General features: G+C 37.7%; 1 protein-coding gene across 1 annotated transcript in view; it reads right to left on the minus strand.

Annotated features, from left to right (window-relative positions):
• GABRG3 (gamma-aminobutyric acid type A receptor subunit gamma3) overlaps positions 1 to 13,003 on the minus strand; it is a 326,293-nt gene that overhangs the window by 153,766 nt on the left and 159,524 nt on the right. The window contains exon 4 of the mRNA XM_074930235.1: positions 86 to 306. Coding sequence (XP_074786336.1) covers positions 86 to 306 — 221 coding nt within the window. The remainder of the gene's footprint in view (positions 1 to 85; positions 307 to 13,003) is intronic.

The following is a 13,003-nucleotide window of genomic DNA, read 5'->3' on the forward strand; positions in this document are numbered from 1 at the left end:
GGAGAACAAAGATACTGCTGAAAATTACTACTACTATGCTGGAAGCAGGAGGAGCTTTCAGCCCTGCACCTTACAGAGTGCTCACCTGAGAGTGTACAAGATCTTGCCGTCATTCCATATGCGAAGGAGCTGGTTGGGGGTGGTGATCCAGTGAGCCTCTGCTGTCTTTGAGTTACGAAATATTGTGTCTGGGATCCAGATCAAGCCAACCATGTTGCTGTTCAGAGTCAGTATTTTCATGGTGCTGTTGAAACGAAGACGGCTGTCTGTCCACGTCTGGGCAAAAAATATATCAATTTGATATTCCTGTAATGAAAGCATGATATGCAAATTGAAATCAGTTCCACGCTTTCCACTACTCTTTGGTGTTTGATAAGGTCTATCTGGGTATAGAGCAGCAGGATACGTTCAGGCCAATTTGCAGAGACTTCTTTGTCATAGGGTAAACTGATAAAAAAAGCATGTAAGATGAACAGGAACAACACACGTGAGCTGGCGAATAGTAAATTCCCCTGATTATGACGATGGCTTCTGGGGAGAGAATTCAGTGAATACACTGAATTCACTGGGTAAATTCAGTTAATTAATTGTTCTGTTTGTTACTAATTGTTCAGTCACTCTTTTTCAGGCCACACTACAAGAGAATTGAAAAGGCATGTTCGTGCTTCTTTACAGGCACTTCATCTACTCAGCTGCTAAGACCTGAGTGGTCACTATATTATTGCCCTGAATAGGCTAATAATTTACATGAATCTCACCTTTCTTTCACTCCTTGTTTACTGCTGTGTTTCTGTATATATATGCTATCACATATATATATATAACTGTAGAAATTAAAATACATGTGAACAAACAGACAAAATTCTATAGGAGGACGTACAAACATAATGACTTATGCATTCAACACCCCATGAAGGAAATCGTGTTAAAACTAGTATTTGAATTGTGAATTCCAGCCACCAGAGGCTGGGAAAGGCCACTTATGATTTGCTTATGTTCCTCTTTCTCTTTCCCAACTGCTCTACCTGTGAACCCTGTGGAAACAGCTATCTGACCATGTCACGAAGACCCTCTCAGTATCACAAGGCTGGCCACATCCATGACAGGGATGGCATTTGCTGATGTGATGCAACATGTATGCTCTACAATGCATGCTAATACAGGGACTGGGGATAATCCAGAGGAAAACATCTCTTTAGGTTCCCTGGTAGAGGCATTCTTGGTATATCTGTGTAAAGGAGAATTAAGACTGTGTGGAAAGTCTGGTATGTCTTTGCTTTGACCGCTCTGAACTTGCTTTTATTGTATTTTTGTTTAACTATTCCTAAATTTTAAAAGGAAAGGTGTAAAAATAAATATCATTATGCATACAGTATTGTCTGTTTTTTTATTTATAGATAGTTAAAAGAGCCTGTAGTCTGAACTGAGGATAGTGTTTTTGTTAAGAGCCCTCTGGTTCTCCTGAGCTATTACATTTCTGGCAGGCCATCCTTCCAAAATTGATGTTATAACACCAGGAAACCTAATTCACTGACACTGTAATCCTAGTCCAAAACACACTCAGGTCCTCTCATCTAGATGGCAAATGATCAATAGGTGCATAATTGATGCTAGCATGTATCCAAATGCTAGGTAATAGATCACCTTAGGAATTAAAGCCTGGCCACTGAAGGTATTAAGGACCATTTTTCCTCATAGCCTATCTCACTACCATTTTTCACTGTATTATCAGCTTTATTTTCTAAGGGAAGCTGACAGATTTCAATCTGAAGAGACTTTTCTTTCATCTCAATGAGCACAAAGTTGCACGTCTCCACACACTTAAAGGATGCAATGTAATATACACAGCATACCCTTATTATGTAAAAAGGACACCTTTGTTAAGATGGCAGAGAGCTGATCTTCATCTTTTACAATCGAGTCTGTATAATTTTAGTCCTTGGAAGTCCGGTGACAAGAGTTTGGCACACTCAGCTTCTATAGAGAGGAATATGCCAGACATGTCTATGGGTTTCTCCAAATGCTGAGTGAGTAGAGTTGCTTCTTTTAGCTCACACGAGAAAATCAGTATTTTTAGAATCAGACCATTTGTATACAGCTGGCTAATGACAGTGCTGTCTTTTCACAGGAGAAAGTTTTTGCATTATATTTATATTTGAGGTTATTTTATAAGAATGCTTTATTTTGACTAAATTTAGGAGCAGCCATAATTCCCTCCTAATATATCATACATATTTAATGATATTTTGGGTTTAGGATATTTAGGATTTCTATCCCACCAAAGGAAAGAAAGACCTTGAACTCCATGATGCAGTGTCCTGAGAAGGTACTGCAGCTAAATCTGAGCAAAGCAGGCCCCAGAAGCAGTATGGGTGTATTCTTGTGGTTTCCATCCAGGTAAACTATTCTGGCTGAGAAATAGATTACATTATCCTAGAAGCAGGGCCATATCAACAACACTGTCCCATTTTGCATCTTCTTTATTTATACTAGAACTAGAACATACCAGCAATAATTATTCAAAATATCTCTGCAATGGCTCACTGTAACTCTATTCACCTTAATAAAAACATCTCAACTCAAATTAAATGGTTCACAGACTTTCTGAGTTATTTAATTCTTAAAAAAGATTTTTTCTTTTTGTAAACTGTATGAAAAGCAAAGCAACATTTTAAAAAAAAAAAGACAAAGTTGTCTGAAATTAGTTGCATTGACTTTTTCAACGCTTTAGCCCTGTTTTTTAAAATTTAATGTCTTTACAATGTTGTCAAAATATACAAACTAGAAAACAAAATTTTCCCAGTAAAAATAAATACATATTTCCATTTAATATCTGAATTGCATGTTCATCCTTTTTATTCTCTACATTAATCCTTTTTAGAAGTGAATGTTAGATCAGTACATCCTTTACATTAATCTTTGGAATTGCTTCAGTCTTCAACCAAGCAGATAATGGGGTATGATATTCATATATTTGCTGTACTAGGAAGGGACAGAGGTCACTTTTTAAACTGGCACTCAATTCTTCACTTTTAATGGCACTAAGTCTGTGCACACTTCAGGAAAATTACTTTTATCTTCACTGACAACAGATACTCAATTCCCAGTGAAGTCAATAGCTTCCATACACTGCTTTGCACAAAGCTGGTACAGTGATCTCCAACACACAGTATCCAACAGGAAACTGCCAGAAGAAAAGTTTCTATGTTGGTCTCATATACAGGTCACTATAATATAAGAAAGGAATGCTTTTCATTTGCTAGCTAATACCTGCTGTTTTAAATCCTTATGAAATGTAACAGTTGCACTTAGCTCAGGCAGGCCATCAGGTTTCAGAAAAATGATGCCTCAGATGAAGCAACATCCTATAACTGTAATAATATGCTTTATGTTTTGTTCTACCACTGCACCAGAAATGTTGTAATATCCTTCTGATTCTTTCTATTCCTTTTCATTTTTTGGCAGTAACCATTGACTACTGTTATGAACACGGATAGAAATAAAAACCAGCAATGTTTTCATTAAGACTTCTTCCCAGCAGCAGCAAGCTGAAACTATGCTCTCCATGAAATGATGACAAGGTCATGTACAGGAAAGTATTCTGTCACTAAGTTCTCTTGTCTTACAGGCAACTAATTTGCCATGCGACCAAAACAGAGTCAAGATGTTTCATACTTATACCACATATTCACACTATACCTCTGTGTGTTAACTGAAGCTACATTCCAGAATAGCCACACATCTGAAAATATATTCTCTTTGAGAAGAAGTAAGAGCTAACTCTAAGGGGAAAAATAGGTCTACATGTTAACATGAAGGGAAATTCTAGGTAAATCTTATTTCCTTTAGTACACCACATATTTCTGAAATAATATTAAATTTCTCTGATACAAAATTTGGTTATAAACATAAAAGGATTGATAGAACAGTAATTTATAATCAATTTTAATAGATTTCATTATGTTTGGCTTTTAAAGTAAATTCATAAAGCACGTTACATGTTCATTTCCCCAAACTTAAAAAATTCACTGAAATGAAATCTGTTTGAGAATTCCACAATCTGTCTAAATCTGATTATATAAGGAAAATTCTTTTAAATAAACAATTTTAAGAAATGAAAGAGCAAGAATGTTAAACTAGAATATGAGAATGTTTCCCAGTCAAAGACTCCTGACATATACAAGTACTCAGCTGAATATCTAACTACATAACATCAGATCTTTTAAGAAATTTTAATTTAATATTTTTTACTGTTTCTGGAAATACTAATGGTTTTTGGTAAAATTAAATCAGTTTATTTGCATTTTGTTTGATCACATGAAAATATAAAGCCTCCTTTCTGGCAGTGAATGTGTACCTCTTGAGTGAAATGTCTTTGGTTCCTTTTTTTTTTTTTTTTTTTCCTCCAATGATGACTAGCTTATGACCAAAGAATTTGTCATCGGTTCTTTTTTTGAAATTTACCCTTAAATGAATGCATTATCTTATACATTTAATCCTGTAAAAAGCCAGTTTGTTCTACTTGCAAGACTTACAAGAAACACTCAGTACAATCTGAAAATAATAAGTAACATTTTGTCACTGAAAACCTATTTCCTACAACAAGGTTATATTTAAAAATGGGATTTTAAAACTGTTGCTTGTCAATGCTCAGCTTCCAAAAGTAACTTCTAAAACCAAGAGAACAGATTATCGTCCTTTTACCTGTATAGTATACAAGTAATTGCTTCATAGAGAACATTTCTTCCCATTCAAATTTTATAACCTCTCCTTCAAACCTGAAACTTTTGCTGAGAAAAATGAGTGAATGAAACAAAGAAAAGTGACTAATTTTTTTCTAACTCAAATTAAACAGCATTTTTCTGTTCTGTGGTTATGTACAGAGCAATAAGCTAAAGACTAGTTTTTGTGCTTACTTTCTATTGATTCGTGGACATAGGGACATAACCCCGAGTTAACAGTGTTAGCTGCAAATAACTGTATGCAGTCAGGGTTCCAACTACTTGATTTTTACATATTTTTTACATTTTCAAATATTCCTAATTCGGTTTCATTAGTGCCTTGAAAATAATCAAGCCAGCAGTAAATTACTTGCCCTTCAACTGTGTAGGAATGATTAATGATTGGAAACACCTTGAAAGTACCACTGTTTAAGACATCTGTAGACACAGAGAAAAACATGCTTTTCAACCAAGTCTTCCATTGTTTTCTCAGTCAAAAGAGGAGCTAACATGTTGTTGGCAATACATGAAGCTTTTCTCCTACCATGATATATCATTTTAGCTGTGGGTTAATCCTGGAAAATACAATTTAATTGTCTGTCACAGCCAGGTGATCTATTTGAATGACTGTGAATAATAGTATGGTATGCCTTTGTTGCTTCTGCTGCAGCCTTCTCATTTTCTGCATTTTCACAATTCCTCACAAGAGTAACAACAACAACATCAGGACTTTTGTCCTTGTAAAAAAGCAAGAATTCCTTGCATGATACTTTTCAGGTTTTTACCAGACAACGCACCATCCCCTCAAGATTCCATTTTCCTACACTGTAGGAAGCCTTCGGGCAACTATTGCTGTCTTTTCTGATGAATTCTGAATTATTTCTCTAACTCTTCCAAAATATTAATTCTTTCGTTGTAGAGCCTGTATCTTGATTGTTGATGGAGTGAGACTGCCTTTGAATGAAAGCTATTACTAGGATTTGTATGAGGCTAGTACTCAATCAACTAAAAATACCTAAATAATTAGAGTCCAGTTTAGATTGTGATCATTCTGTGCCCTCCACACCCCTTGCATATCACACCAACACACCACAAGCATTGTTCCCATAAGCTTGAAACCAGTCTAATAAACTGTGTAAGGGATAAAATCTCCTTTAGTTACCAAAACGCTTGACTTCACTAAAATGAGCAATCCTAATTGTAAGTCTTAAACTGTTCTGGAAATAGGTATTGAATTTCTCTTTTATATTTCAGTCCAAACCATTCAGTATGTTCTTAAAAAAATTAATAATGGTAGAACCCTTTACATGCAAACGGCGCCACAGAAATGTTAAACATGGTTTAAGACTGGGTCATGGAACAAGAATGTTCAGGGAATCAGGAGAGAAATGGGAGCAAAATCTCTGAAGGGTGGGACTCTCCATCCTTCTGCACTTAGCCATAGGTGAACTGTTCTTTCTTTATGCCCTTGCCATGTTTGGATTAAACATACAAAGAGAAGGCTTTGAGATACTGTGTTTTAACAGGAAATGTCCGAAACATTAAAGTGACATGCATGACGTCTGTTTATTTAGTCTGCAATTTGGTGCACCTGAAGAACATTAAGAGAGGGTAATATTTTCAGAGTTTAAAGTTCATTTCCAAAAAAAGAATATTTTTTCCAGACCAGTTCACTGCTGAAAGGAAAGTTTAATCAAAATCAACAACTGAATTGCCAAAGATTACCCTGCAAATGGCTGTCTGATTGATTCAGCCACCCCTTTGGTTAAGTGATAAATGAGTGAAAGAAGGAATTCTCTCTGAAATACGAAATGAGTGGTCCCCTCTTCCTGAACCAGAACATTCACATGCTTGATATCAAAACTGCAAGAATAATTCTGGGAACCACAGACCACCTTTATCTTCCCTGATTTGTCATATCTTACCCTAGATAAGTGGGCTAGAAGGAGGAAAGGATTGTCTGTTGTTCAGTGAAACATCTTCTGAACAGGCCTTTGATCATTTGAAGAGGTACAGGTCATGCTCATGGCTACTTTTGATCTTGATGGAAGTAAATAACCCCACAGCTATTGATGCCTGATATGTGCTGATTGTCCTGCAGATTGCATGGTGTATAGATTATAAAAAGCCAGGAATCATGGCGATTCCAGGAGAGCCCTCGAAAGCTTAACATTATGCCTTAGCATTACTCCTTGACAGGTAATATTTGCTTTGCATCCCGTGGGCAATTTGCATTCTGGTGTCAAAAGTTGGTAAAAAACCTCTCAGATATCCTGTGGGAAGGAACTGAAAATAGTGGAATGGTCTATCATTTTCCAGCGAAGCCATTTTGAAACCTATACAGTCCCATTTTGAGCAAATAGTGCAGAAAGAAATAAAGTCTGTGGGAGAAAGCCTGGTAAAATGAAGAGTATATTTCATACGCAGTGTATACTCAAAACTTTTGTGTTATCATCAAGATCAACACAAGCCTTCTGTGAGGGCAATAATTCTCACGCAGGTGTTCTGAAAGTTTGCCTTTCTTTCAACACAGCTTGGGATGAGCAGAGTAGCACCTTTAGGGCTGCCTGTAACTTTCCTTGCAGTATCTCTGCCAGCTTGGAGCTTCATGTTTTCAGAGGCTGCTCAGGAGCCACATGGGGGGATTTACTTCATACTATGTACAACATTGAGTTTTGGGGACTAATGGGTGACATATCATGGCTGGGTGACATATCATGGCTCATTTTCCCTTTCTCTACCAGCCCCCTATGTTTCTACTCTCCTTGCTCCTGCTCCCCCTCCAGCTCTTACCTTTATTCCTAATAGTCTCTGAGAGGTGGAAGAACTCAGGAAACACTTGCCCAGTTTTGATTTTTTTTTTTAATCCGCACTTTTCTTTTCCAGCAACATTGAGGTTGTACCTTCAAAAGACGCCCAAAATAAATATACAAACCAAGCCACAGAATGATTAGGTTTACAATGGTAGTAAAACACATAACTTTGAAAACTATAAATAATTTGAATAAATTGCTCTTTTGTGAGAATTTGCCTTAATACTTTCATAAAGTTACAAGCATGATGGTTACACAGAGAAAATAAAACGAAAGAAGCAAAGTCAGCATTGAGATTGTCACCACAGATATAATGGCTATTCATGTTAACACTGGCAGAATATTTCAGCAAGCAGTCACAACTGTATCCATAGCTGAATGCTCTGAACCAAAAAAAACCCAACTTCTCATCACTGATGAGAATCCTGCATCAGCAGGAGTCTTGGAGCAAGGAGGATGGAAGCTTGCCTTTTTCACTAGTGTTGCCCTCTTCTGCTTTAGGAGATTATTTCACTGATGCGAAAGACAGCTAACCTCACACTAAAAACAAAACATGCAATTATCATGTAGCATTCACTTTCTCTGAGAAAAGTGTCTCACTGATTTTGGCTCCTTGGAAGCTAACTCCAGTCCTGCTGTATTCCAGATAACTTCTTACACTCAGTTAAAGGAAGGGCTGGAGATACTTGTCTTGACCCATCCCCTGAGATCCTTTCATGACTCCTTCTCACTCTACACTGATGGATTATCTCTTCCGGTTTGACCAACCATTCCATAATCATAAACATAACATGAAATTAGAAAGAATGCAGCTAGATCATTTTAGAAAACCAGATGTAGATCTGTTCTGTTCCAATCCCTTCTGGTAGAAGACTCTTCATTCTTGCTGAATACTGCTGCTTCCCATTTCTTTTGAGACTCTTCTGTTGGCTTCTGCTTCTCTTGAAGCATTCCCAGAGACACCCCAAATGTTATGATCACACCACAACTGCACTTCAACAGCCTTTTCTCTTGGTGTGTCAAGAGGGTTAGGGTTCATGTCCTGTTGCAGACAGGACCTGATGAGTAGCTCTGTTTTTGATGAGCCATAACTATATGCTCTTAAATGGAGCCACTTTAGAAAAGCGGATGTCCAAAGCATGCAAGGAAGTCACAAGGGAAGCAGGGGTAGGCGATACATGGCAGTGGTTGGATTTTTTGTCACTGTTATCTGGTGGCCAATGTAACTTGAAATGATAATCAGAATAGTCACTCCTAGGGAGATTGCTGCTGGAATAAACAATATTGTTGGGACTGACAGAGAAAGTACAGTGCCTACTCTGACCTGTAATTTCTTTACTAAGACAACAGACAGGTCAGGTTTTGTGTGAGAGACAGACAGACAGTGAAAGAGATTCTAAATGCATAATTGGATGTGGTAAGAAACCAAGGTTCTTAACTTGTGAATTTAGTAAGACAAAAGCACAAGGACAAGCTTAACTCTTGTGGAAATAGTAAAGAAATAAAAATGAATAATCACTGAACAGAAGAGACAAAGAAAGGGAAATTAGAAGTCTGTGAACATGTGTTAATCATTGTACTTAATATAATAAAGTACATTATTAAGGTCTCCTAAGAATATTTGGTATCTGAAAAAAATATAAAACAAATTATAAAGACACTTAATAGTATTTGCATATTCCAACAAAAGATGTATCAACTTTATAAGCATAGTTCTTGAGGCATTAGCTTATTCAAAACAGAACCTAAACTTCCCTGTTCATGAAAATAAATGCACTCTCAAAGACTGCATACAATAAGAATCGATGTGTATAATCTCTGTATTAAAGAGGGGTTTTTTAATGATGGAGAGAGGGCCTTTTGGACAAAGAAGTAGAAGAACATTTTGAAACATCTTTTATGCTTTTGGCAAGATAGAAAAGCAGAGGTTACCATGAAGTCTTCATGTGTATTGCCTCTCAGCACAAGAACAGCTGTAAAGGAATGGGAGACAGGGCAGTGATGAAAAACAGATACCCATGTCAGGCTGAAGGATCAGGTACAGTGACAGTCTCATGCAGAATCATGACCAAGAGGAAAAATGTTAAGAATACTTTGTAATGAGGCAGGTGGCAAAATCAGATGGGTAAGAGCCCTGTTCCAACTGTTATCCAGTGAGGTTTTCAGGGTATTGCCTGAAGCTGTGTTATATCTTAACCCACATACCACCCTACTACGGTATTCAAGTGTCCCAGAAGGTTTCTCTCATATCCTTACAACTCTCTCATTGGGGAAAAGCAAAAAAATAAAAATAAAAATAAATAAAAAAAAAGTTACAACCTTCTTTTTCTTTCTCAGAAGCGGAGATATTGAAGGCATCAGTGTCTTCTCCAGGGTTGTGCAGGAAAGCTAGAGCTGATCAGGGATTTAAACCCCATTCTTTCAAACCTTTTCCCATTTTAAACCATCCTACCACCCTTCAGTGGACATTTTCAAGGGTCAAAATAAATGCATATAATTCTGCATTTGTTGTGTTTTTCCTCAAAATTGGCACTAACTCAGTGATTGCATCCCTGCAGCTGATTAAAGGGAGAAAACAAACATAGCTCAAGCACTGCACACCCAGTCAATCACCTTGCTTCATTGCCAGTTGACTTCCTTACCCTCTTCCTTCCAAGGTAAATCTGCCAGAGAGGCAGCTAAAACTAAGAAATGTAGACATACACCAGTTGATGCCACTCAGTCTTGGGGACAAGTATTGGTCCCTGGACATCTTTGATTTAGAAGAATAGACATACCCAGGTCATGAAGTCTAAATGCATTACAGCACAAATAGAATCCAAAAGGAAAGCTTAAAGTGCTGGATGACAGAAATCAAGTAAACAAATGAAGTGATAGTAAGTGAGGGAGTTATATCCTGTAGCCACAGGATGTGAATACGTGTTAGTGTCATTAAAAAAAAGAAGCACAAAAAAGCCAACTGTGCACAAAGTAATAGAAAAAGATAATTTGTAAAAGCTCTAATTTGCATTTCAGGAAAATGCAAATGCTTAGCCCCTTTAAAAATCAGAACAAGACTGTTTTGCCACGTAGGCACAGAGAGACACTCTGTAATGAGAGTCTCAGCTATGCTCAAGCCTTTCTTGATCGTGGCCTCCAGAGGAGCAGGGGTAGCCCTGCACCCCTCTGCCCTGCTGGCTCAGGTGAAACCAGACCTTTCTCTGTTTCTGCACTACTGGAAGTATGCTTTGAGGGGAGGCTGAGAATCCATACTCAAAATATATACTCCCTAAGACTGTGCTGGCTGACTTCAAGAGGCTGACCCTAGCCTCCCCATATTTCCAAGCTGAGGACACTCTGGTTCACACCTTACCTCTTCAGAGTAAAATACAGGAGGCAAATGTCTTCAAGCTTCATCTAGGCTTCACAACACAAACATAGAGACATTTCAATAGGGTAAGTATCTAGAGGCCTATCCTTGACTCAGTTTCTTCACCTCTTGGGCATTTTCGGGGTGGGGGGGGAGGATCTGGTTTTCTGTGTGGTTCCAGGGTAAACTCTTGGGATCCACTCATCCAGGTCATACTTCCTCCCTAGTCTTCTTGTGTTAGGTGGTTTGACACTCAAAATAGCTCTGTCTCCCTTTAAGACCCTATCAATCCAAAATTGATCAAATTCTAGGTTCCCCTAGATTTCAGTCCTTTTTTTTTTTTTTTTTTTATATGAGACTCATTAAATCGCCTGTTGACATTGGTAATTCTTCATTGTCTGGGGTAAAAGTGACACCAGATGAAATAGCAGATGGCTGATTGCCATCCACTGGGTCATTCAATGATAGCAATTTCAGGAGTCCAGGCTGTGCCTGTCAGTTTTATATGAGCACATTCCTCTCATACTCACAAACTCCATCAATCCCCAGATAAGAAAATTCAAAGAAGCCTACCAGAAATTTTTAATACCTGATATCATTAGGAAAAAAAATAGTGACAGAACCTAAACAAGAAATTTTAAGATCTACCTTGCAAAGCTCATTAGGGAAAATGAAATATAGTCATGTAATGATGTGTAAGATAAACTCATTCCCTAACACATTTTAACTCCCTCCCTAACTCAGCATTGCTTCTAGCACTGCAGGATTGATAACTGATACTGGAATACAGTTTTCACACTGTATTAGAAAGAATAAAAAGTAATTTTTCTACTACTTGTGAACTGGTTATACTGTTGTCAATCAAAAGATATTAAAATAGGTGTAGCTTCTGTGTGAAAAATACTTTATCTCCAGTGCAGTTTCACTTTCTTACTAGAAACAAAATAGCTAATATAAGTAGGTGATAACATAGGCACTCCTGGTATGTTGTGCCTAAATCCCGCAGCACCAGGCAGGTAATTAGAAGCAAGGACAGCTGCATCTCCAACTCAAGTGAGGAAGGTGCTTCATTTGTTGTCATGGTAACACTCTCACCTCTGCTTCCCCACCCACCACTGGTCCCCTCCCTGTTGTTGTGGTAACCACTTGACATCAATCCCCCTTCTCCCACCCCTGAGTGACCTGAAGCCCTGCTTGGACACCCACCCATCCTTTGGCCATGGACTCAGGGCATGCACTGTCATCGACACTGCACAGCTGGAAATTTAACCAGGGAGATGTAGGGAAAGCACTGGCTTATCTCAGATAGAATAGGCTGTGGAGGTTCTGTTTTTGTTTGGACACATTTATGAAGGGATATGTTATAGGAGAAAGTCGTGGGGTCAATATAATGCTTGTATGTCGAGTTCTGTGGTACATGGACTCAGGCTGATCCTATGCCCAGCAGTGAATGTCACTGGTAATTAACTTGAGAGCAGTCTTTTTGCAGGTGTTTTTTTCCTTGTATTATTTAATGATGGAATAAAAACAATAATACTGACCCAGACACATTTTTCTAACTCAATGTATTTTGGTTTATTTAGTCTTCATTTCTTTCATATCTAAATAGTCTTCTTAAGTTGGCAGAGGTTTTATTTTTATTTCTATTCCGTTTTTCTTCTTCCCAATTTCAGTAAAAGGAAGGTGAAAATAAATGTTTTGCTCAGGATCTTACAGCATTTCTGAATCCAGCTAAAAACTCTCCAACCATTAACATTTTCCACTGCAAAGACTATAAACTTCATAAGCTTTCCAGAACAAGTTCTCTGAACTTTGCTTAACCACCTGAACATTTCTCAGATTATTAAAGCTTCTTTCACCAGAAGAATAGGACAAATCTTTCATGGTCTATCCCACTGCTGAACTGTAAATTTCAGACAACTGGAAGTCCAGCAAGAAGACATGTGGAAGTCCAAGTGCTAACACTAGTTTCTATTTTTACCTGCTATCAATACACATTCACACTCTTTTCTTCAGTTGAGCATCTCCAGTCTTGATGCTGTTGTAGTAGGAGAGAAAAACTCAGCTCTAATACAACTACTTATGCCAATACAGGAAAAAAGAGATCTCTTTTCTATGGC

The sequence above is a fragment of the Athene noctua genome, chromosome 1, assembly GCF_965140245.1.
Source record: "Athene noctua chromosome 1, bAthNoc1.hap1.1, whole genome shotgun sequence".
Lineage (NCBI taxonomy): Eukaryota > Metazoa > Chordata > Aves > Strigiformes > Strigidae > Athene > Athene noctua.